General features: G+C 36.8%; 1 protein-coding gene across 17 annotated transcripts in view; it reads right to left on the bottom strand.

The window, feature by feature from the left end:
* SYNE1 (spectrin repeat containing nuclear envelope protein 1) overlaps positions 1-26,932 on the bottom strand; it is a 472,944-nt gene that overhangs the window by 312,325 nt on the left and 133,687 nt on the right. For 16 of the 17 annotated variants that reach the window (XM_082633720.1, XM_082633725.1, XM_082633723.1 and 13 more), the window contains 12 exons: positions 20,591-20,703; positions 19,878-20,046; positions 14,429-14,525; positions 13,511-13,713; positions 11,540-11,704; positions 10,924-11,076; positions 9,780-9,923; positions 7,382-7,555; positions 5,260-5,418; positions 4,799-4,963; positions 2,895-3,029; positions 174-332 (listed from right to left, as the gene is read on the bottom strand). In XM_082633720.1, the coding sequence (XP_082489846.1) occupies positions 174-332; positions 2,895-3,029; positions 4,799-4,963; positions 5,260-5,418; positions 7,382-7,555; positions 9,780-9,923; positions 10,924-11,076; positions 11,540-11,704; positions 13,511-13,713; positions 14,429-14,525; positions 19,878-20,046; positions 20,591-20,703 (1,836 nt within the window). Of the gene's footprint in view, positions 1-173; positions 333-2,894; positions 3,030-4,798; positions 4,964-5,259; positions 5,419-7,381; positions 7,556-9,779; positions 9,924-10,923; positions 11,077-11,539; positions 11,705-13,510; positions 13,714-14,428; positions 14,526-18,501; positions 18,519-19,877; positions 20,047-20,590; positions 20,704-26,932 lie in introns of those variants that run through there. The other variant, XM_082633728.1, reaches the window with a different exon arrangement.

Genomic DNA, 26,932 nt, shown 5'->3' with positions numbered 1-26,932 from the left:
CCTGTGAGAATCCATGCAAGACTTTCAAATTTTCATAGCAGATACTCATCTAGTCTAGCAGTATAAAGTAATTAAGCTATTGAGTGTTTTCAGACCCACATGAAAGGATCAGCTCTATGCTTGAAGGAACATTGTGACTTTGAGGCCCTGCACTCAGGGTGTGTGCGACGTACCCTGTGCTCTTTGATGATCTTTTCGCTGCCTTCCTGGGGCACCAGCTTGGTCTCTCGGTCCAGCTCAGCTGTGCATTCTTCTACAGAAGCTAAGAACATGTTCTTCTCCACCTCGATCTTCAGGTGAAGCAAATGATATGGAGCTTCTCCTTGAAGATCCTACATGCCATGGGACGATTCCGAAAAATAAGATACCATTTCTGTACATTTCCAACTGAAGTGGCAGAAAACCTGAAAGAGTCCCTTGAGGACCAATATGATTTAATCCTTATTGTCTTCATTGGGCTGCTGTGCTTTGTATTTTTCCAAGTACCAGGACCACAGAAAATCTTTTCAGCCTGCTGTTAGTTGTGTGTTTCCACAGTGATTATTCTGCCTAATTTTTACAATAGCCCCACACAGTATTAATGTTCCTGCTTTAAAGATTAGACCACTGAGGCTCAGGGTTAAGCAGAAAAACTAGATTTGAATCTAAATTTACATCACACACTGATTCCACATACCCTCTTCCTAGCATGTGTCCCTTTAAATTTTGTCAACAGCCCTGTGAGGTAGGAAGGACAGATACTATACTCACTACACAAGGGAAGGAACTCAAGGAAACATTATCAGTGAAAAAGCCAGGATTAAACAGCCCACAGCTCTGACCACCTGCCATGTCTTCTTTTCCTCAGAGCATACACTGAGAAAACGAGCAAGCCAGCACGCAAACAACGTGAAACTTTTTACATTCTTCTTTGATACAAACATAAGCTACATCATTACCTTTAGTCCTACAATTTAATTTTAGCCAACCTGTCTCCTATGGATTTAAAAGATTATCTTTAAAATAAAACACTGAGATAACTGATGAGAAAAATGAGTTAGGGCTTTGGAAAGAATAGGACAGATTATATCCTAGAGAGTTTAAAAGTGTGTGTGTATGTAAAATAAAATACAGCCTTCAATTATAGTCTCTACTCCATAGTACATATATGATAATATTAAGCTGCAAAGACATCTTAAAAAACCTGGATTTCTTTAAGCATCTTATTTTTTTTAATTTTCAAATTGAGCAAGCAAAAAGGTATTTCTTTCTTTTAATTTTTATTGAAGCAGAGTTGATTTACAACATTGTGTTAGTTTCGGGTATACAGCAAAGTAATTCAGTTATATATACATATATATCTATTTTTTCAGATTTTTTTACTTTATAGTTTATTATAAAATATTGATTATAGTTCCCTGTGCTATACAGTAGGTCTTTGTTGTTTTTTAAAAAAGAATTTCTTTAACTGTGTTTTTCTTATGCAAAGGGCTGATTTTTTAGTCTACATTAATGAGATTAAAAAAAAAAATCTGGGGACTTCCCTGGTGGTGCAGTGGTTAAGAATCCGCCTGCCAATGCAGGGGACAGGGGTTCGATCCCTGGTCCCGGAAGATCTCACATGCCGCGGAGCAACTAAGCCCGTGCACCACAACTACTGAGCCTGCACTCTAGAGCCTGTGCTCCGCAACAAAAGAAGCCACCGCAATAAGAAGCCCGCGCACCACAACCAAGAGTAGCCCCCACTCGCCGCAACTAGAGAAAGCCTGCACGCAACAATGAAGACACAACGCAGCCAAAAAAAAAAAAGTTAAAAAAAAATCCAGAAAGTATCAATAACACGACCTGATAGAGAGTGTTCCAGCTGCCTATCTTCTGGACCCCGGGACTCCTTCCTCTAGTACATATGAAATTCACCACTCAATATTCCCTCAGAGCAGCACTGTGAATGTGCTGCTTGAGCAGCTTCCTCCAGTCCACCTCAAAGATGACACCTTCAAAGGGTCTCTGTTCTCCTGCAGCTGCTTCCCCTGACATGCAGATTCTCAAGTCAGCTTCCATGGGACAGGCCCCACGCAAGACACTCCAGTCAGGCTGAACCCCGTGGATCCCTGCGTCCCCGCTGGCACACCCTCTGGCTTTCTTTCTTTGTCCCCATCACCCCCAGATCTGCTGCTTCTTTAAGGTCCTAGCTCAAAACTAATTATCTGCTTCATTGTTTTCCGCTCTCCAAGTGGGCCCACTTCTCTCTTTCAAAGCTTTCATCAATATATTGCCTACACAATATATTTTTGGGGACTTATTATATATTCTACTTTTATTATTTTGCAACTAATCATCTCCCTTACTGGAATCTAAGCTCTATGGGGGAAAAGGAATATGCTTTGTTCATCATTGAATCCTTAGCATCAGTGTTTTTATTTATATGTTTCAAATCATAACAAGCTAAACCAGATGGCAAAATCCTTGAAAACTTCAAATATATATGGATATATATAATACATAATTACATATACTTATATATATATAATGTAGATATTATGTTAGGTATGCTACTGAAATGAGAAATATTTCTTGTAACTTCAGTAGCATACCTAACATAACTAGGATGGGAAGAGTTTAAGAAATGTTGCTGAAAAAGTTAAACACCTTGATGTTCCTGCTCCCAAAAATAATCAGGAAAAGAAAAAGAGTAGTTGTAAGTACTATGATAAAACTGATGCTACTTAAAAATAGGAATAACAAAATTCTATCATATTTTACCCTGTTTTATACAAGTTCAGCTTTTTCAATGGGAAAAGTAACTATGACAACTTTCCCTGATTTCTAAATTTCTCTGACAGTTGAACCTTCACACCCTCACGCTCTCTCCCATCATCCAAGACACACGACACTCCCATGTTGTCCTGACTCACCTTCCACTGTTTGTGGAGCTTTCTAACGGCTTCCTGTAGGCCCTGCTGTTCCTGCTCAGGGAGAATGTCGGTGAGTTCGTCACAAGCTTTCAGGAAAGCATTGAGCACCCTCTGATCCAGCTGACTGAAAAACTCCTGGTGTGGAGAGGGGGAAAGTGGTCAAGGGTGTGGGGCAGATAAAGGCAGTGTGAGACACGAGACAATGAAGGAGTCACACTGCTAAACAAGCCTCTTAGCTAGCTGCTGCCCTCTTCAAACCTTCTGGGCAACTACCACTTTTCGTTCAGGAACTAACTATAATTACCTACAGTTATGAGTCAGAAATCACCATATCTGATTCAACTAGGGTTTTTTTTATGTTTTAGAAAAAAATCTTTGCAGTTTTCACATTTGGTAGAATATTCTAGAAAGCCAATGAGAGATCCTAAAACCTTGATCTCACAGTGATAGAGTTTTCATTCCTCTCTGGTAAAAGAAGAGCTGAGTAGAAGCCAGGACTAACCCTCACAATCCCTCCTCACTCCCTAATGGCAATGTGTTCCAGACCTTGCTGGTTCATTATGAGCCATTTCTGTGTTCACGCCAAGCACACACATGAGCACACATGCTGTGGACTGAATTGTGTTGCCCCCCGCCACCATTCTGTCCCACCAAATTCACATGTCAAAGCCCTAACCTGCAAGGTAATGATATTTGAAGGTGGGACCTTGCGGAGGTGATTAGGTTTAGATGAGGTCATGAAGGTGGGTCTCTCATGAAGGAATTAGTGCCCTTATAAGGAGAGGCATTAAAGATCTTACTCTCTGCCATGTGAGGACACAGTGAGAAGGTGACCATCTGCACATAAGGAAGAGTCCTCACCAGAACACAGCCAGGCTAGCACCCTAATCATAGACTTCTAGTTTCCAGAACTGAGAAAATAAATCCCTGTTGCTTAAGCCACCCAGCCTGTGTATTTTTTATGGTAGCCCAAGCAGACAAATACAACATGTGCACAAATACACATGACTAAGTCTCACAAAGTCACATGACTAAGTCTCACAAAGTCTCAGGATTATGTATGCAGAGATATTTTGAAACAACCGTGATTCAAAATAAAGTACCGCACAGTAGAGGTGTATAAATTTGAATGAGATGTTGGATGGTCACAGATCTTAATCCTAAATCTAGTCAGCCACATCGCAAATACATTGCATTCGTCCTTTGAGAGTGTGTTTTATACAAATATCCACTGGAATTTCAGGAAACGTAACTCAAAATATATGTTCTCAGAGGGCCCATCATCTCCATACACCATTTAATAGATTACTCATATTTGCAATACTGACATGATTTAAATGAGTATGATTAACAAGGAGATGGCTTCACAACACTGGGTCAAGTTGTAGATCAGCTACTGAATTTCAAGTGACATGGTATCTATACTGTGATATGGTAGATTTATGAAATGAGCACAAAGACATAGCCATCCACCTAAAGTTATCTCTTAAAAAGAATACGTTAGTTATGAAAGAGTTTTTCAGCTAAATAATGAATTAGTAGTTTGGAGAGCCTGAATTATTTATCCCGTGATTCTCTACTACTCCAGGGGCTTAAAAATGGCCAATTGTAAGGCAGCTCATCAACTGCTCTTGAGGTTCTTTTTGCTGCCATTTCTGTGGGTCTCATATGTAAAAAGTTTCTGCCTTCCTAACTCATTTCTCCCCCTCCCCTCCCCCCTCCTCTTTCCCCCCTGCCCCTTCCTCATCCTCCGTCTTCTTCTTCCCACTCTCTCTTTCTCTGTCTCTCTCTTTCTCTCTCCCTCTCTCTCCTTCTCTGTATTAGATCTTTATGCTCTTTTTATTTTTCCTCCAAGATGGTCTGCCCATGCCTCCAGGTCAAGGACCCACACGGGATGTACTCACGGTGTGTCTCCTCAGGAGGTCTTCTGGATTCCCCTTTTCCTCCATGCCCTCCTGAGCGGTCCTCAGCACCTTCTCCAACTCTGCCCGAGACTCCTCAAACTTCTTCATCAAGCGGCTGTTGGTTTCCACATGTTTCTTCCAATCTCCAGTTTTCTTTACCATATTCTTGATTTAAAAAATAATCATAATGGGATACTGATCTCTCATTATTGAAAATATCATTTTGTTAACGAGTGTTCTTTCTTTCAAAAAACACTTGGAAAGAATACATTTCATTATGATGAGAGTAATCAACCCTCTTAAATATTAATTAATATTAGAGAAAGATGAAGTAAAATTATTGGTTTCCAAACACCAGTAGATGAAGCATTTACCAAAAGTGAAGACATGAAACGCGATGATTACATGTCCTCCTTGGAATTTTCCCTAGTTCACATCTCTAAAGCAGGCAGAGAACTTACCTGAAAAGCAACATGCCCATCTGCAATCTTTCTCTGTAGCTTTGTCTGATCAAAATGCTTTAGCACGTTGCTCAAAGTCACAAACTTTTGAACACTATGACTGCCTTTCTCAATTTGAGTCATGGCTTTCTTACAGCTTTCTTGACAAGCTAACAGTTCCTACAGGGAAAGGAAACCCACAATAATAGTATTTAAAAGGGCAAGAAAGAAAGCGAGTAACCATTACAAAACAATAAGAACAGTATTATATAGCTTTTAGGCTTTTAATAAGCAATAAGTAAAGTCGAAAGTACAGAGAAGCATTGCTTTTCAGAAGAGCACAATTTTAAGCAATCACTGAAGTCAGTGCTTTTTACATGAGGCATTTAAATGTCACATTGAGTTTTCTGAATTTTTTTTACATTTCATGCCCATCTTAATAACATCCAGAGGATGACAGAGCATCAAAATTGCTACCTGCCTAGTACCTGCATTCCTCCAACCAACTAATACGCCCATAATTTATTGAAAGGACAATAATGAAATCAATCTACATAACAGGTTATAATCTGACTCAATAAATTTAATACCAATGCACATTATAATTACTATACTGAAAGTCAGACGCAGCAGATTATATATCATTCTGTATCCTAAAATACACAACATTTGAATTCCTAAGGTTCAAAAGCTATCAACCTCATTAATAAAATGGTGGACCCCAGATCCTAACAAAAAAGGCAGCAGACCAAAGGGCCTGGGAAGACTTGGAAATTGTCACACATTTGCAGACGAGAAGCAATGGTGACTCACAGGCCCTTCCATCTCTGATTGTAATGTAGCATCCTGGCGATTTCTGTGCTAGACAGCATGGAAGCTATTCAGCTCAGCCCGAGGAAAGCAGTCATTTTTTGACTTGAATCCACACCATCTGCACTTCAACATCCTTAATTGCTTTGAAAAAATATTTCAAACTGGTTATTTGGATACCAGTTTGGGTAACTTAGATGCAAATATTAAGAGCAAGGTTTCTGTTTTGTTTTGGGAAAACAGAGTTAGGACACACTTTTTCCTTTTGAAGATTTAGGAGATAAAAGAGTAACATATGTTAGAAAACTCTTATTAAGTATTATATTTATTATTATTAATATATTAAATACAATTTTAATCATGGAAGGATTCTTTGATGGCAACTTATAGCAATTTGGGAACGTAAGAAATGGCACTGTGACTTCAAAATGAAAAACAATTTTTAACCAATATAATGAGAACCCATTAAAACAGGGCTTGGTGGTATAATCATTTTGGCTTGCCATTAATAATAATAATAATAAATATTAGTTGCCACCAGTTATAGAGTATGTGCTCTAATGGGTTAGTCACATTATAGAATATCTAATGTAATCTCCACGAGAAGTTCTTGACTTAGGTACTACCACCCCCATTTTAAGGTGAGGAAATAAAGCTAATCAAGGCTTTGTAATTTGCTATATCAGATCTGAATACCTGTCTGACTCACGTCAGATACTCTCTGCTCTTTCTGCTAAGTGACACTGCCTTCCTTCCATGAATCTATTTCGATGATAACAGTGGCAAACCTTTTACCCATCAGTTTCACCCTCCTCTGATGCATAAGTTGATTTATAATAAACCAACTAAATAAGTGAATTAACTGCCACACTCAGTAGGAGGCTGTTCTGCATACAGATCTGTTACTAAAAATAAGACAAAGAAAAATGATTAGTACTCCAAATATATTTCCAGAATGTTATGGTCATGTAAACAGCCCTAGTCCTAGAGGCAAGAAAAAATCTCATAAGACACAAATGATAGATACTGGCTAGAAATGGAATGCAATTATTTATTTTTTATATAGTTAAATATATACAATTTAAAATTTATCTGTAAAATTTTTATCTATATAAATATGCCTATATATAAGTATCGAGAGAGACAAAATTTTTATTTTATCTATGGTGGATAGGGTTTTCATCTTTAGACATGTGTTTTTGTTTTGAGTTGCCAGTACTAGTTTAGAAAAAGGTTTCTTGTCCTGTCACTGAATTTCTATCATTATATGAACCTCAATCTTATCACACATGCATTAAATTAACTCCATCTCCTGAAGGGGACTTTTCCTTACCTGATGTTTCTGTTTAAAAAGAGCACTTGATTGTGCCTCGTGCTCAAGAACTGTCATAATTTCATCGATTTTCCCAAGTGAGTCATAAAAGACCGTCATCTGCTTTTCTAATTCTTCCAACGGTAACAGCAGCTGCTGAGACTCATAAATGAGTGGAGAGTAACAGTCTTTGACCTTTAAAAATGCAAAGACAAAAATTCCATTAAAGACCATTAAGGACCATAGCTCTCAGGAATGTTTTCTTCAGGATAGGGTCATTTTGGGCTTACAGAGCTCCAGTGACATTCTTTAATATTTCCTGTGTATTATTAAATTTTGATGTAAAAAAAAGCACTACTGCTATATCACTGAGACAAGTAAATGCTATGGAGTTTTCTCATGAAAATTCATCTAAATCATCCATCTGGATAGCACTTGCTCATCTAAATGTTAGTGAGCCAGATGGCATCAAATTCCACTTCATAAACTCTGAAACCCATCTTCCCTTTGGCCTCAGAAGCTGACCTAAGACAGTCATGAATTACATTATCTAGACCAACTTGTACCTTCCAACTTTATTTTCAAGAACTCTACTACTTGATCCCTTAGCCGTAGACAAACTTACAAACGTGTTGACTCATTCTTCCCAGAGAGGCCCTGTGTTTTCCTAACCTCCTCCCAGCTCCACACTTTGCTACTCTTCCCCTATCAACATCCCACTCACAACAACCGCTCATGTCATATACAAACTTATTCACAAAGTTTCTCACGCAAGAACATGTCTCTCTAGTCTGAACTGGCCCAGCCGTCATCTGTTACTTGTCTTCTAAAAAAATGCTGTTAGTTTATACACCTGCATTGTCTTTATCTTCATGATGAGCTCCTGGAGATGAAGATCTCCATAAAGTGTTGCCTTGTCACATTTATGTCAGAATCCAGCACCTCATACAATCCTGCAAGAACTTCCCGTCCCCCTCATTTTATTTAGAGTTTCTCCCAAAGCATTACTTTTGGAAACCAAGAAAGGAAATTAAGTACTCATTAGTAGACCATTTGTTTTTTTCCTTACATTATAATTATTCTCATGCTCTTGTACGCACTGCCTGAAGGAGAAAATCATCTAAAGAACGCTACTGTCCTATTGCCACAAGGCTCAGCTAAAATTACTGAACAAAATAAAGAGAATCTGCTGACATGTATAAAAATCAGTGTGCTTTAGAAGTCTTCCCTGGATACAACAGGAAACTTACCAAGATGCTACATCTAATGCAGCAATTAAGAAATCATGATGACTTACATGTGTCTAAAAGAGTTCTTTGCTTTCTCAGAAGTTTCCGTAAATCACTAAACCTGACCTAGGCTAAGATGAGCCAGCCCAAGACAGGGCTCTGAAGGCTGCTTGAAGGTTACAAGTTGTTGACTCCAAATTGTACCCAATCTTTATAAATAATCTTAACTTGATTGTTTGAAAGAATTTAAAATTAGCATTCTACTATATACCAGTTTGACAAAATTTTCTTATCTTTCATGGCCATGATTCTTCTTATTTTCATCCATCTCACTTATTCCTCTCTTTCATTAATTCTCCACAGCTGGTTTCATATTGGCTATTCTCTTTCTACTTTTCCTCTCCTAATTAACAGGGTTTTCTGCTGTTATTTCCTTTATTGTCCAATTCTTCATTATGAAATTTTTCTATTCACTTATATAATCACTCCTTTCTTTTACCAGATATTAATTGCACAATCTAAGTGGACTTTGCCAGCAGTATCACCTTCATAAAATTCAACTTTAGATAGATAAAAAATCCCAGTGAAACTTCCAAGCTCTTAAGGAAAATCCCTCAATAGAACAGAAAAGGCTTATGGCTAGTGCTTGATATTCACTGAGCTTCCTGCACAGAAGTGGCATAAATGAATGTATCTTAAGTCCAAGGTAGCTCTGTGAGATGAAGAGGGAGAATTTTCACTGCATTGTGGCTGTGTAAGTGAAAAATAGCATAAATAATCTTAGAGTGGACGTATGTCAAATACATCTCAATAAAAGGTATCTGGGAATTCTTTCTCATTTAAATATATGATGTCTTCCTCCCCCTTCTTCCTCCTATTCTTCTCCCCTTGCTTCTCTCTTTGTTTTATCACTTTCAACTGGTCCTCTGTCCTCACCGAGGAGGCCCATCTTTCTATTAAAATACAGCTACTAGTACTTCTAAATTAATAAAGGTAATGCTTGGTATCAACTCCATAGTTTCATTTTTAAAACTCATGACAAAGTTACTAGATGAAGAATCCCAATAAGAAATAAAAACACGATCTGCTAACAAGTAAATGATTTGCCCACGGTGACAGAGAACGAGTAAGGTGAGCTGGAGGCAGTGTTGGCCCCGCACAGAGTGTCATTCTTTAAAATATTTTCCCACCTTGGTTAGCTGCTCTTTGAGCCCAGACATGGTTGCAAACATTTCATTAGCTTCTTCTTGGGAGATCTCTTTGCTAATGAGGTGTGCTGTCTTTGTAATCATCTTATACTGAGCATCCATCACAGGCACCCTCTGCTCAATATCCTACATGAATCATTGAAACAGCTACATTACCACATGATACATTTTCTCTTAATTTCAAGATTTGACAACTGGACACAAATCAGTATGCACTGAATAAAACTCTAGACCTGTCATCATCTTTTGGAGATCCCAGTGACTACTTTCCTTCATTACTAATATATGATATACTAATAATATCATACAAATAAATGTTTCCTTTAAAAGTCACCATAATCCTTAAGCTAACCTAAAGATAAACTGAGGTAATCTTTACACTTTCAAAATACATATGTTAATGTAGGATGTAAACATTATATCAGGTAAATGCATGTTAACAATTTGGGGCAATTCCCTGATTTTAAAAATTAAACAACTTTTTCTTTAAAAAAAGTAATACATTGTCATTGTAGAAATTTATAAATTAGAGATAATAAGTTAAAGAAAATTTAATACAGTCTTCTCACACCAGAGCCAACATCCTTACCACCACAAGGCTCTGCTAAAATTACTGAACAAAATTAGTATTTTTCCTGTGTGTTTACACCCATTTTTTATTTTTACAAAAAAAGATGATACTATTTTTGCTTTCGTTACTTAATAGTATATTAGAAAAGCCTTTCTATGTCATTAATATTCTTCCATTACTTCATTTTTGAGAGCGGCAGGGTATTCAAAATATGTAAACAGCACAATTCATTTAGCAAATCCTTTATCATTGGAGGCATTTATGTAGAGGTGTTAACTCCAGATGTCTGTTTTTTTCCTAGTACTTTATAATTTGATTGTAGAAAATAAAAAATCTCAATTAAAAACTATTTTGAAGTTACTCTATGGTCAATAAACTTCTTCAAAAAATTCAAATAGATTTTTTTATGAGAGGTGCAAATCAGGATATGTACACATGTCAAATGATGTCAAGGAGACACAGAAACAGCTTTTGCAATGGCCTAAGTAACTTCACTGATCTTTCTATTCACAATAGAATTGGTTTTTCACTTCATGTTCTAGAAAATCAGCTCACCTCTACGTCTTGAATTAATAATTTGACATTAATGAAAGAGACTTCTAAGGGCTCTGAAAGTTTCCTAAGGGCTTCAGTTGCAAAGTCAGACAGGGTAGTAACACAATCTGTGTATTCTTTCTTCATTCTGTCCAACTCATCAGCTCGAGCATACTGTTAAGAAAAGGGAGGGGGGCAACATCGAAAGCCATTAAGCCAAGACTCTGGAAGCTTGTAACTTTCACTTCTACATACTCTCTGGAATGGTTAGGTGGTAGGAAAGACTCTAATTCCTGATTCTTATTTTAGATACACTTGAAGTTAGTCTAATTACTGTGAAAAGAAGAAAGGAACTAGCAGAGAAGCAACGAATTATGATTTGATGCATGAATCATTCCATATAAGTAGGCTCCATATGTCAACATAATCCTTAATCAAGCTTTACATTTCTGTTATGTTCCTCCATTACAAATGGGAAAGAATAAAGGACCAAATATAAACATAACAGTTCTAAACACATCTGTACTCTGCCTTAATAAGCCCATGCTATAACAATAAAAGAGTCTTAAACAGACTGTTTATCACAACATTTATGATGCACCCATGTTCTAGGCATAAATAGATATGAAAAACATACTTGCTTGACTTCCATAAACAACTCTCTCCATCGTCCATTTAGCAACAGTAACTGCTGTTTGAGATCACGGGAAACCATCTCATCACATGTTTCAATCAGAAAATTGCCAGCATCGTTCATGGCAGTGTGCTGCTGTATCCAATGAGGCAAATTTCGAAAAAAGTCCTATACAAGAGACAATGCACACTACTGTAAACCATAAACCAAAAGTTAATAAATGATATGAAAGTAACCAGACTAAGAGAAATATCTTTGCTCTAAAATCTGTGCAAATTTTAAGGTGAATCCTAAATCTCTTTCAAAAGGGAAATTTTTAATAAGGAAGGTCAAAAATATGAACTAGAAATGCTGAATGTCTTTTTATAAGAATATATGCAATATCTTTTGCTAAAGACAAAACAAAACATGATGACCATTTTGTTATTCCTATTTTAGAGAGGAAAAAGCTGAATTTCTGTGAGTGTAAGGGACTCGTGCCTATAGTCTTTAGGCTAGTAAATACCAGTGCCAAAGTCATATAAAAGGCATAATATTTTAGGGAAATATATCGTTTAAAAATCGTTTGACCTGTTACTTTTGATTTTATTCTATTTTATTTTATTTTTTGGCTGCACCATGTGGCTTGTGGGATCTTAGTTCCCTAACTAGGGATCAAACATGTGCCCTCTCATGCCTCAGCGGTGAAAGCACAGAGTCCTAACCACTGGATAGCCAGGGAATTCCCAACTTTTGATTTTAAAATCTGAATACTGTATATGAAGATAATTAACAATCACAGAGATAAACCCTTGAAGGAAAAAATTAAATTATCTGGGCCAAGAACACAATACAATGACATCCTTCCTTATTTAAGGTTACACACTTGGCTATGGAACAGCTTCCACTTGATTTCGAATTAAATGCATATGTGCATGTGCATACATACACATATACACCATGGTAAAAACCAAGGACACCAAAGATAATTCAAAATCGATTTCCTAAGCCATGTGCAGGAGGACTTCTTAGATAAATCGATGAGAACAATTCTGTTTCTGGCGGTTATATTCCCTTGGATGAAATTAACACATGACATCTACTAGGGCACTGCCAGTCTAATCAGAAAAGCCAAAATCTGTGTGGGTTACAGTTGCTCAGATACACAAAAATACTTAATCTATATGAAATATAGAATGGGAAAACATAAAAATTATACATCTACTTGTACAACACAATAACAGAAGAACCAATCTTGCATGACAAGCAGTAATTCTAATGTAAGTACTATACTTCTTAATGGGAATCTGGCATTTTAATCTTTTACATACATATAAATAGTTTTTCCATGAGAAAAATATCAAGCTCCCATTAAGAAGTGTATATGCAGAAATCAGTCCATTCCATGTGATCTTTTAATGTAAATGATATTAAAGTAAAACAGTTAACTCTTGCAAAAAAACACACACTCCTGTAACCGGAGGGAAAAAAAATCACTCCTACCGAGAATAAGACCGTTGACTGAGGGCTGATAAAAATCCCCAAAAGAATAGCCAAAGAGACAAAAATGTAGTGACCCATCTGTTGAACCAGTGTATGCCATCACACAGATTTGGTACTACTTTAGCCAAAGTTGTTTTCATCTTCTCTTAAATTAGGAAATTCTCAGAGGCTGTGCACTGGACCCACCCCTTCAAGCCCAGACCTTACTGTGTGTCTAGCACCCTCTGCTGCCTATTGGGTTTGGCCACTGCTCCATGGGTTACTGTTGTTCTGAACGCAAAAGTCAAACACTGCTTTAACATAACTTTTATAAAGCAGCATGTTTCTTGGTCTAAAATAATTTAATAACCTGAAAATGCAGCTTTTCAGGCAAAGTCAAGATGTTTGTAACACGTTTGCAGACATATAACACTCCCTAGACAACTTTGCTGTGAAAATCTCCTATTTCTAAATTCACCTGTGCTTGTTTCCTTTTATAAGAAAGAGTCTTACCTTTTTGGCATGTTCTGACTGATTTAGCATTTTCTCAGCATCCTCTAGCCAAGCCTGAAGACTAGCCACGGTATTGTCATATCGGTCCCAGTTAGCAATGACTTCTTCCAGCATGCTCCGCACGCTTCTGACTTCCACTGAGAGGTTCCTCCACTGGACAGTGGTTTCATTCATGAATTTCATCACATTCTCAGCCTCTTCCACTGAAATGGATAGAACAAATTATAATCCTTATTTTATATTTTAAATGCACCACACCTTTTTTCTACAGTCTATACACTGGTGTGCATTCCTAATTCTTCCTAGGATTTTAAATTCAACAGATATAACATTAGAATTATATTCAGCTAATGTTAGGGACATGTTATACCTTACTCATAGGTATTTATAAAGATTAAAGGCAATGATATATTTTAAATTCCTGATAAATGGGATGCAATAAATGACATATATTTGTTTGCATTTTATATGCACTCAGACACATATATAGTATAATCACAAATGCTATAGTTCATTTTCAGCAAATATGGCAGATATATCTGCAAATTGAAACAGACGTATTTTACAGTTGTGTCTCTGCACTAACTTAAGTTTTCATAATATTCAAGTCAGTCCACTTTTTGCCTTTAACCATTGGAATTTAAAATAGGTTTGAACATTACAATTTAGAAAACGAATGCTTATTTTCCTCTCTCTTAGAAGGTCACACACACAGACATACACACACACAGGCATATGATTATACAGGATAGGCATTGCACAAAGTCAAGGGGACTGAATCCAGTATGTGCTTTCCAGGCCAATGGCATGGTCACACAGAGATTCTGCAGAGAAAAAAATGATTTGATCATACTGAAACCTGTAGGTTCTAAATTCTACTGTATTCAATACTGCAACAAATTCTGTCTTGTGTTTTACCTGAACCATCAGCTTTGACATACATCTCAGCTGTCTGTTTCAAGATCTGGTATGTCACTTCATATTGTTCAAAGAACTTGCTATTTTCTATAAAAGACTAGAAAAAAAGAGAATGGTTAAACGATAACCAATACTGGCTTATGTAGACATGCCAAAGTCAATTTTCTTCAGTATAGATATGTGGATATGTTACCCAAATCTACCAACCTCATTCTTCTGAAAAATATCAAATTAATTCAACTGCCATAAATAACCTGATTATTTCTGAGAATATAACTTGATTCTACACTTTTAATTCTAATTCACTCCTACTTTGAGAAAATATTATATTTCTCCTCCACCCAAGGGTTTGCTTTTAGAAAAGACAGAACTTTCTCCAGAGAGCCTGGGGCTAACATTTAAAAAGCACTAAATTTGGAACAATGTTGTAAAGTGTCCCACTGTGTTTTAGCTGTGGGATTCTGTTACTTTTTGAACAATAATTCTGGTGAATCATGGCTCTGAGGAACTTCAGGTTATAAATAACTGGCACAATGCAATGCACACTTTCTTAAAATAAAAAGTAAATACAAAAATATTTACAAGTAGAAAAACGTTAAATAATCACACATTCCATCCACGTTATCCATATGCTGTCATATTTCTATTACCTAGTATAAAAATTAAAGGTAAGATATGTCTATATCTATGTCTGTATAAAACTTACATATGTATTAGAGTTACTATAAGCAAATGGATACTATAAAATGGAGAATATACAAAAAATCCTTAGGTGAGTTTTATTATTGTTAGCTCCAGGAAATATGAAATACTTCTTATTTCAAAGATTATTCCTACTTCTGTAAAGTAGAAAGTTAATGTAATTATAAATAACAACATACTACCAAAGGCTTCTTAATTTCTTTTAATAGCATAATTAGTTCCTATGATGTAAACTCAGTAAAATACGTTGTGTCACTATTATAAAATACAAAATTAGCCTTCAAAAACCAGCTGAAGTCCTGAATAGGATGTTGATGAATGCTTAATATGGAGATGCAAAATGTTTGTGTGCAGAGGCAAAACTATTCATACAGCAATTTCATAGACAACCTTAGATTTTATTGATAGAAGTTTATAGTTTCAAGATTAAATTAAAAATACATATAATACATTTCATATCATTTTATGTTTGCACTTACTTATATAGTAACTATTCTTCAAAGATATAATGAATAGAGAAAGCTGTGAATTACCTGGGATGGGGTTCCCATTTTTGCATGAGAATTGGTTAGTTCATTATTTAGCCTTATGTCCTACTCCCTTAACCTCTGCCTGCTCCCCAAGTGGGGAAAGAGTAATTTAGTGGAATTTAAACTTTGAATAATTTAACAAATAGGGAGGTCCTGGTTCGATCAAAAATGGAAGATTACACCTAATGTTCAGGACACTGTAAGAAACTGAAGAGATAAATGTATTTGGCAAAGTTTAAAAAAATAGTCTCCATTCAGTTTGGACACAAATTCCAAGAAGCTAATGGAAAAAAAAATTGTTCGAAGTGTCAAATAAATGGGAAATAGTGCCTATACTGGACATTAAGACTTACACATGCTTTTGCTAGAGTGGTTTACAAATTCATTATAACTGAATAAGAGAAAAGTTATTTCCAGTTTCATTTTTGGTCTAGGGTAGGAGGGGGGGAGAATGCTTTTAGAATATTATAAATGTCGTAGACATTCATTTAAGTGTTTTTGAGCTTTCCTATGAGGAAAACTAGGTAATTAATTTTTGAAGGAAGAAAATTTACTTGTTATTTTAATTTTTGTTTCATTTATTTTTGCCCTTTTTTTCTGAGTCCCGAGTAACTCCATTTAGTAACAAAATTATTTTGTCTATTAGAATCACTTTAGCAGGAGGACTGCTCAATCTCCTTTTTGCTGTGAGCTATCTAGATAAAGTCTCTCAGAAGAATGCAAAATTAAGCACAAATGTTATGTTTAAAATAACAGTGACAGGATTAGTTTATTTCTTTCAAAATATGGCTTACATTTGGATATCAAGTTCAACAAATAAGACATGTTGGTCAAGGGACTTTTAAAGTTGGTGGCACTTCAAGAAAAATAAGATATCTCTTTATGCTACAAAATGCAAAGTATTGGTGGAAGGGACTAATTTTCTACTCTCAAAAGATAAATATAGATATAATAAACAAAAAGCTCATCAATTTCACTCAAAGGGAGGTAAACCAGACAATTTAAGATTTTAAAAATCAACTTTGAGAATAGTTTCATTAGAACTGCCTATTTACTTTAATAAAATCATTACAAATAATAGACCATATGTTCACATTACTTGTTGCATTCACATAGTCTACGCTTCCAAGAGCTCTTCTTTTATGTGAAAGAATGAAACGTTGTCTCATTTCTTCCATTGTAAAATTGGAGCATGTGTTAACTAACATGGTTATGTCATGAACAATTCAAACCAATCATCTTCTGATTTACATTACAGTATGTAATCTCTCACCAGGATCATGTGGCCTAATTTAATCAACAAGCATTTGTGAAGTATTTTCCAAGAATTCCTTGAGTGCTTAGGGGTTACGTACCTTACGTAGCCCCTATGTAGTTCTCTAATTCCCTAACTCTTATAAAAAGTATCTTTTTTTTTACAGATGAATAAAATTGAATTGAGAATTCAGACTAAGGAAAAGATAATTATGGAACCCTTACATCCCAAATATTACTTTGCTTATTGATGTAGCAGCATATGGCTCATTACAATCATTTCTTTTAGAAACCAAGTAAAGGATTATATTTAAGAAACTGATTTTATGATTTTATTTGAAAGTCTTCATGCACCTTGAAATAGTCTGTTCTAAAGAGAATGATTTTCCCCAAAACTTCAAAAGAATGAGAGAAGCTCTGTGGGGTACGAGACAGAAGGAAAACAATCATGAGTCAGTCTTTTTTCCTTAAAAAATCCAGGGGGTGGGCTTCCCTGGTGGCGCAGTGGTTGAGAGTCCGCCTGCCGATGCAGGGGACACGGGTTCGTGCCCTGGTCCGGGAAGATCCCACATGCTGCAGGGCGGCTGGGCCCATAAGCCATGGCCGCTAGCCTGCGTGTCCGGAGCCTGTGTTCCGCAACGGGAGAGGCCACAACAGTGAGAGGCCCGTGTACCGCAAAAAAAAAAAAAAAAAAAAATCCCTAATATTCTATTATTATTATTTTTGTTGTTGTGGTTATTAAAAATTTGGGAAAGATTAAGTTATTTATAAGGTCACATGGGTAGCGAGTAGTTGAGCCATGATTCAACACATTTCTATGTGACTGGTGTCCAGGCTTCAATAATCTCTCCCACCTCACCCCACCCTGCCCCAATAACATGCTGCCCATAACTGACATAATAGTAACTAGCAGGTTGCAGGATGGAAGTGTAAAATACTGTCAATTACGGACCAGCATTAAATGGAACTGATACTTATGTGAACTACATTCTTTAGTTCACTGAGCTGCAAGAGATCATTTTAATTATTTGGTCTTTTCAGTTTAAAAAAAAACACAACAAAAACCTTTTTTTCCCAGCCAATTTTGTTAGAGAGTAAAGTTCAGTACTTAAGCACAAAGGTTTCTGATTCGGAAAGATGTGGATTCAAATCCAGATTCCACTTCTTACTAACTCTGCCACCTGGAGCATGTGACTTGAGCGTTCAAAGGCTCGATTTCCTCAGTGAAACAATGTGAAAATGCCCAGCCCATAGGGTCATCACTGAGAAGGAAGATGACACATGTAAAACACTCGGCACATAGAAAATATCAATATCCTACAATTATTAAAACTATTAAACTATAAATACCTTAAACCCCTTTTTCAAATAGAAGCTTAGGCGATAAATATGTATTTTTTATCAGGTGATAAAATATTAGGAAATATTTATTAAAACCCGATATATTTGTAGAGTTATTAGCAATTTTACAAATAATTTTGAGAGTTACGTTACCTAGCAGTTTAAAATTAGCAGCTCAGTGAATGTCTATGAAGTAGGCAGAAAGTACTGATTTTTTTTATTCATTAGTAATAATTCTTTACTTACATATGCTTTAGTTGAGAAGTTCAAAGAGAGTTATTAACATCTTTGTGTTGGAACATGAACCTGGTGGAACAGTCCCATTAGGTATGTCAACCTAATTGGCGCTCCTTAAATAGCGAGAACAAAGACGCATCTTGAATAATTACCTCTGAGCTCAGAGTGTATCATTTGACATGATTAAACCCGAAAATATAAATGCATATCTGTATTTAATATTTTGGGGACTAATGCAATTGCTGAAACTTAAAAAAAATCAGATTTCTCATTACTTTCCAAAATCATTCAAAATGAATAAGGGAACATAGCGTCACAGATTTCACATTTTTGGACAAATGTTTCCTAGAAAATTGTAGTAAATCTAAAGAAATATTTTATTGTTAACCTATTAAACCTTTTTTTTTTCAAATTCATGTTGTTTATTTAGCGCTTAGAAAATAAAATTAAAATGTAGCAAAATATATTATGGTTCTAGGATGCTTCAGTAAAGATATGGTTTCAATAAATATTCAGTCATGCCAGTTACAGAGCCACTGAGATTAGTCAGGTTAGAAATTGGCTTATATTTTAAATTCATCAATTTATCATTTAGAACTTGTGATTCAATATAAATGGAACAGTTACAGGACTGAGATGCCCTATTGACATTAATTTTGTGAGCAAATTTGTACTGTTAATAAATTGGGGGGGGCATGTTTAACTAAGAGAAATAAACGGTCATTAATAATTATAATTCTCTGATTATATGTAAATGGAAACTGCTAGTTACAGAATAACCTACTTTCCTCCTTAATGCAGGGCTACTACTCTATGTAAATATAGGATTATCTATGCTGATAGCCCAAAATATGAGAAACTCTTCAAAAATTAAGTTGGTACAGAGATTCGCAGACAAAATTTTACTTTTCCTGGGTGCACACAGGAAGCAGTGAAGCTCACAGAATGACTGTACAAACGGCATGCTTGACCTAATTAAAAAAAAAAAAAAGATAGTCCCCACATGAACAATTGAGGATTGTTCTAAACTACTCATGATTGGATTTTAGAAACATGAAATAATCTTTAAGTATTTTAATTCCGGTTCAGTAGTGAGTTCACAGTCAGTTGTATGCAATGAAAAAACTTGCTTTTTTAAAGCAATAAAGCCAGTCACAATGGTTCAATATGATTACTGCAGCAAAACCTTTCATATCTCCAAAGAATATAGGTATATATTTCAGATTGTTGTGAAAAGCTCACAAACTTACATCAAACCCATTTAACACACTGGTACCTTAATGTTTAAATTCAAGATAAAAATCACAGTGCCCAATAAACTAGAAGATATTAGATACTAAAGCCAGGTGTCCTCTGACCTCTCCGTCAGCGCCAGGGAGACTTACCATGTAGTTCTGCAGAAGCAGCTCCACTGAGCCTCTCCTCCCATACTTGATGATCCAAGACTTCAGCTTTGACTCTGCAAGAACCAGCAGTGAGAGCAGACGGTACTTTAATTCTAGAAATTCCATTTTCATTAAGTGTAGCTCTGATGTGGAGGAAACAAAATGAAACCTAGAAACAAAACACAGAGAATTTATAGGATGTAACTAATAGTAACAGAACGGGGCTTACTTAACCTGTTACATGTGAGTATTAAATAAAATGCAGGCACAAGGTCTTCTAAACTCTGGCTGATCAATCACTCAGGAGATCTGGTTCTGTTTCTAGCTCTGGGTTTAAAGGCAAATCACAATTGATGGAAGTCTTTGATTTAGTTCTTTCCCCTGCCAAGAGAGCTCTCGTCTGTTTCTTTTATAAGCTGTTTTTGCAATATTACATAATGTTCCTTACAGTACTGAATAAAAATACAGCCTCTGAAGAAACCATTTCTGTGATTTCCAGGCTGTGGGTACACGCAGGTTTACTCTTTTCAACTAATAATATACTAGAATATTGGCATTCTTAACATACATTACGGGAACTCAATTTTTATGTACCAAATGTAAGCACCTCATTAAAAAAAAAAAAGTCAATTCCTTGAAAGAAAAGAAATGGGAAAAAAAGCATCCACCGAGCCTTTTAAAGACACTTCATTTAAAACCGGACGTTCTCTTACCTCTCAGCCATGTCCTCTAATTGATCAGGTGGTACTGGGATCCCGTTAACAGACCTGGTTCGGTAGATTTCATGGAATGCTCTTTTGTGGGCATCTGTGTTTTGAAGCAGATCCTAAGATACAGTTTAAAAAAAAAAATGAGGAAACATGTTCACAGGAGGCTAAGAAGCATAATTTTCAGCTTGCACGGATGAGGCAGTGTATTCAACAACTTGATGATGCTTCCATAGCCACACGCGGCTTGGTGCCGGTCACAGGCTTTTACATTGTACAGGAGCCTGGGTGCTTGTCCATAGGCCCTGTGCTAGAGCCGTAGCTAATAATTATGGCATCTTTTAAACACACATGACACTTGCACAGCAATGCATTCAGACATTTTAAAGGCACATGGTCCAAAGGGAAATGTAGTCAGTGTTATAAACAATGATTGTTAGTGTTTTTCTCTTTCCCTGATTTTGAATCTATTGATTTTTCAAAGCTTAAAACTAAGCACAACTAGTTTAACCCTTTAATGGTCAAAATAAAAATATTAAATTCTCTACGGTTATTCTATTTTGAGTGCATGCAGGGTACCATAAAGTGATGTTTGCTTGCCATCTTAAAGTAAGTCAATTACATTACAACATATTATGAAAATACCCTTGTGGTTAGGAGATTTCAATCAAGCACAGGGAATGTCCCATAGATACCACAGTGGGAAGAGTAAATGTGATGTTTTATAAAGATTCTTTTCAGATTGTATAGAACTCCACAAATTCTAATAATTTATTTAGATTTGTTTTCTGGGTTTTTCACTGTCAAAAGACATATTTATACAAAGACTTACATGCACTTCACAATTCCTACCCAATTTCTCACACAGAAGCAAAGAAAGAGAAAGGTGAAAGTAGATTCATGCCATATTTTCTAGAGCTTAGGTTGTTTCTCAATAGCAGAGTAAATAGCCAACAGTTTGTCACTCACTGAAAAATAAGATATATTAGCCCACCAGAATGACACATTAAAACTAACAGTTTCTCTCACACTAAGATTTAGTAGATTAATTGGAGAAAACAGAAGCAAAAACCAGCCTAAATCGTAAGAGATACACTTGATGGAAGGGTACACATGAAGGCTTTCATACATAAATTAAGATGTGAAAGTCATATGTGTTTGTTTAATTCGGGGACATTAGTTTTTACATTGTAGAAAAAAATACAGGACCAAACTATTTCTATCCTGATATATATTTGCTATTGCCACCTTTTGACCTGCTTTGAGTCTGTAGGTAACCGCACAGAAATTCACAAGTCCCCTGCTCCCAGAGGGAGGGAACTACAGGCATCTCAGAGCTGATTACAGAGGCCAGAGGACTCTCCTAGAGCATCTACTGCCTGTGAGTATTTGAGTCATTCTCTGCCTCCTCCTTAACATCCAGACACATTTCTGTGGCTTTTATCTTGACCGAAACTCCCCCAAATGACTGCAGGGCAAACTGAGAGCCACCACCACTCCCAGCTCTGATTTGTTATGTGTGACCGTATGTTAATGTATCGGTGGGGGTCTGTGACTATACTGGGATACCCAAATGTCCAGGTGCCTCCCAAGAAGCTTTCCCTATTGTAGTTTTCTGTATCTAGTTAATCAAAAAAATCTTGACAAGAAATCAAAACCAACAAAAACATTTTCACACATATGACAAAAGAACTACAACTGGCGTGATGTCACTGGGTCCTCTGAAAGGCTGTCTCACTACAAAATAGCTGGATGCTGAGCAGAGCATATGACTTTAATTCACTGGTGAGCTCACAGGAAGTAAGTGAAACCTTTTAGGGCTCCCACTCTTGGTATAACATGACCCAAAACTGGATCATGGTCCTGTGAGCAAAAACAGATTGAAAAAGCTGATTGTCCTGGGCAAACATCTAAACCACTGTGGCAGGAGATGGAGTCTTGCAACTTGAATAAGGTGAGAAACACTGAAACTGAGACCCCTTACATTTAGCCAGAACCTTCAAAGAGGGCTGATGTGGGCCTGGTAGACAGCAAATGAAAAAGGAGGAAAGCAAAGGTCACCAAACACAGGAGACAAGCTATCATGAGTGAGAATCAGCAGAAACAACACATTCATGGTGTTAGAAAAATGTAAGTAATTTAATACTTGACAACAACAGTTTGCAGGTTAGAAGAGTATGACCTGGTTAAAGTGTTCTTAATTCCTTATATTGATCAAGAGGAGGTTAAGACATTGATTAACTTTCAATTTCGTTAAGTATCTATATGGTATAATTTCAAGGACAATCGCACTACACAGCTAGAGTTTATAACTTCAAACCAGTTCGAGGGAAAACATGGAGTAAGAAAAATGAGCAAGTGAATAAACAAACAAAAACCCCTCAATCAACTTATAAATAGGAAGAATGTAGAAAAAAGAAAAAAGAAAAAGTAGGGCAAATAGAAACAGAGTCAAATGGTAGAAACAAATTCAAGTATATTAATAATTATAAATAAATCCAAATGGAATATATATTTACTCATCAATAGGCAGAGATTGTCAGATCAGACAAATCTAACAGAACCATCTGCTTTTTAAAAGAGATACTCCTAAACATTAAGAACAAGGATAGGTTGAAATTAATGGAATGGAAAACAACATGCCAGGCAAATACTAATCAAAGAAGGCTTGTATGAGTGCCTCAGTACCAGGCAAAATAGATTCCTGAACAGAGGTCATTAGAAGTTAGTAATTGCTTAGTGATGAAATTTTCAATTTACTAGAAGACACATTAATTCTGAACTTGTACATATGTAGTAAGCCTCAAAATATATAAAGACAAAGCTCATAGAACCAGGGGGATAAACTGAGAAACCCACATGGCTGTGGGAGTTATCAACATACCTTTCCCAGTGATTGAGAGAAAGCAAAGGAAGCCATTGGAACAGCAGATTGGGGGTGAGGGAGGGCAGAGGAGGGAAAGGGCTGCAGATCTGTGGGACTCATAGGCCTTTCAAAGAATTTTTTGGTGTTTCTTTTGAGTAGATGGAAGCCAGTGGGGAGTTGTGAACAGAGGGGTAAAATGAACTGAATTGCATATTAAAAGGATCATTATGGCCATGCTACTGAAAATACTCTCTCCTTGATACACTACTTCCCTTGGCTTTTAAGAAAACACAGTAGCTGGATCCCCTCCTACCTCGCTGATTGCTTTTTCTCACTCTGGTTTATCTTTTCTTTCTTTTTTTTTTTTTTTTTTTTTGCTGGTTCATCTTCTACTCTCTGATCTGTTAATACTGGATTCCCTCAGGGCTCAGTGCTTGATGCTTTCTCTGTCTACACGTCCTTCTTTAATTTCAGTCTCAGAGCTTTAAACATCCCTTTATATATTCAGAGTCATCCTCAATGACTCAATATTTATCCCCCTCCTGCCTCTTAGCTCCTACTGCCCACTCCACACATCCACTTGGATGTGAAAAAGTCTCATACTTACCCTGCCCCTGACTGACCTCCATCTTTCTTCCCAAACCTGTTTCATTGTCTCTCCATCTCAACTGATGGAAACTCCATTTTCCCAATTGCTTGGTTGAAAAATCACAGTGTCATTTATGACTCCCCTTCCTTCACAATCCATATCTAATGCTAAAAACTCTCTTTGCTCTGCTCTCAAAATATACTCAGAATCTGACCACTTCTCAACATCTCTACAGCTACGACCTTTGCTCAAGCCACTCTACCTGGATCATTGAAATTGGTTCTCTGGCTCCTACCCTCTATCACCAATCCAGCCTTATCCTCACACAGCAGCCAGAGTGATGCTGTTAAAAGAGTGATACTGCCATTCCTCTGGTAAGAAAGTAGATGGAAAAAAGATTATTAGGATACAGCAGAGAAAATGAACAATGTCAAAAGTGTAATTAAGGAAAGTGAGAAGGTGCAAAGAAACAATAGTGGGGACAAATGGAGGCTTAAATATAGGCACAGAAAAGATTATAAGAAAATATATAGAAGAGCATTTTGAATAATTTTGTGACAATAATTTTGAAAATGTAGTCAAATGAACAAATTCTCAGAAAGTATGATCAGCATGATTGACCTGATTAAAATTTGAAAGTCTGAATATTTCTAAAATCATTTTTAGAGGCTGGGGACACAAGAGTGAAAAACAAACAATAATTCCTTGGCCTTATGGAGGTGACATTACAGTGTAGGAAATCAAGCAATAAATAAGGTAAATAATTAAATTAGCAGTTGAGATGAAGATAAATGCTAAAGAGAAAAATTGAATAGGCAAGGGGAAAGGGAAGTTGTACTTTCAAAGGGGTGGCCAAGAAAGGATTGACTAACAGCTGACCTTTCAATAAAGGCCCAAAGGAGATGAGGAAGAATATATTGGGAATATCACTGGAGAATGTTTCAGGCCAAGGGACAAGAAAATTCCAGAATGATGGCAAGGGCAAAGGCCTTCAGGTGGGAATGTGCTTGCATGTTTGAGATTATCTTTTCAGTGAGGTTTCACTGACCTCCCTACTTAAAATTGCAACACCACCTAATACTCCCTGTCCTTTTACCTTCTAATATAAAATTTATTTATTTATTATGTTTATTATTTCTTAACTGCCTCCTCCTATGAGAAGGCAAGTTACATTAGGGTAGGGATTTTGTCTATTTTGCTTATGGGTTTATCACAAATGCCTGTAATGCCACTTTACACATAGAAAGAGCTCAATAAATATTTGTTGAAAGAGAAAGAAAGATCCTTTTAGGACCATTTGGTCCTGTCCAAAATGACCATAAAACATCTGGCTCATGCCAAAAGGTCCTTGATAATTGGTCATGTTTGGCTCTGTCTGAAATGTCCACGGAGATATTTGGTCTATAGCAAAAGGTTCTTGACATTGGCCCTGTCCAAAACCATTTGGCATGGACCAAATATGCTCATGGACATTTTGGACCAAATGTCGGCTAACTGGAAAGACTGGAAAGGCATAGCCAGGGGAATAGAAAGAAAATTAGGGAACCAAATGAAGAAAGTATTTCAAAGATGAATAACTATCTAAAATGCTTCTAATAAGTGAGGTAAAATGAGGACTGAGAATTGGCCATTGACTGAGGAACAAAAAGAACCTCCTGAACCTGACATGGATAGCAGGGCAAGGAAAAACGTGATTGGAATGGGTTCTAGAAAGAATGGGAGAAGAGAACTATGAAGCTAAAATAAGATCTAAGACAATTCTTTCAAAGAGCTTCACTGTAAAAGGAAGAAAAAAAAAAAAAGGACAGTAGCTGAAAAGGGAGGTAGGGTTAAGAAAGAGGCTTTTTAAAGATGAGAATAATAATGGTATATTTTATGTGGGTGGGAAAAATCCAGCAGAGAGAGAGAGAAAAAAAAATAAAGAAGCAAAGAACTACGGGAATTATCTTTTGGAAAAGAGCAGGGAGGATGGGATCCAGTGCCCATGTGGAGGGGCTGGCCTTAGCTCAAAGCACAGATGGTTCATCCATAGTAACAGAAGAGGAGACGGAGTATTCAGGCACAAATGCTTGTAGGTGGGTTGATGTGGTCGTGGGAGCTTGCGGAAATTCTTTTTTGATTGCTTCTATTTTCTCAGAGAAATAGGAAGCAGTGTCATCAGCTAAGAGTAAGGATGAGGGAGGAGGTGTGGAAGGTTTAAGGAGACAAGTTATAAAATAGTTGCCCCAGAAATGCAGAGGGAATAGAGTCCAAAAATGCCTTTGGAGTGCCAGGAAGCATTAAGGACCCACTTGGGTTAGTCATCGTGCCTGGGGGTGTGTTCTTCTCCAGCCACAGTCAACTGCCTGAGTGTGGGCAGGAGCCAGGCAGAGAATTGGCTTTAACCAGGGTTATGTTCAACCAGGAGTGCAGGACAAAGTGAGACCTGGTTGTCTGTTTATTTTCCACATACAGAGTAAATCCCCTTCATGACACAATAAATGAGGTGCACAAATTCAACTGCACAAAGTGCAGGGTTGCATCAATGAGACAACGAAGAACAGCATTTTGAGCTAGGTCTGTACTATCACAAAACGCAGAGGAAGTGTATTAGAACTTACGCTGGGCACAACAAACCATGCAATGAGCTAAACAGAGTCACAAATGACTAAGAGACCAGCCAGGCCTAATCCCACCCCTTTCTAAGGCTACTATTAACCCCCACCCGGACCCCACTCCTTTAGCATCAGGACACGACAACCAGTGAGTTGGTTTGCCTTCCTTTGAGAATGGAGGCAGGAATGAGGGCTGGAGCCTATGGCCAATCACGTTATTATGTAAATTCACACTGTCTTTTGCCTTATCTTTTCAAAGATAACAAATAGCAAGAGAAATAACAAAGGTGACTGCAGAT

Source organism: Mesoplodon mirus (assembly GCF_964341445.2).
Source record: "Mesoplodon mirus genome assembly, chromosome: 10".
NCBI lineage: Eukaryota > Metazoa > Chordata > Mammalia > Artiodactyla > Ziphiidae > Mesoplodon > Mesoplodon mirus.
Note: the sequence above shows the minus strand (reverse complement) of the source record. Positions and strands in the feature narration are given on the sequence as shown.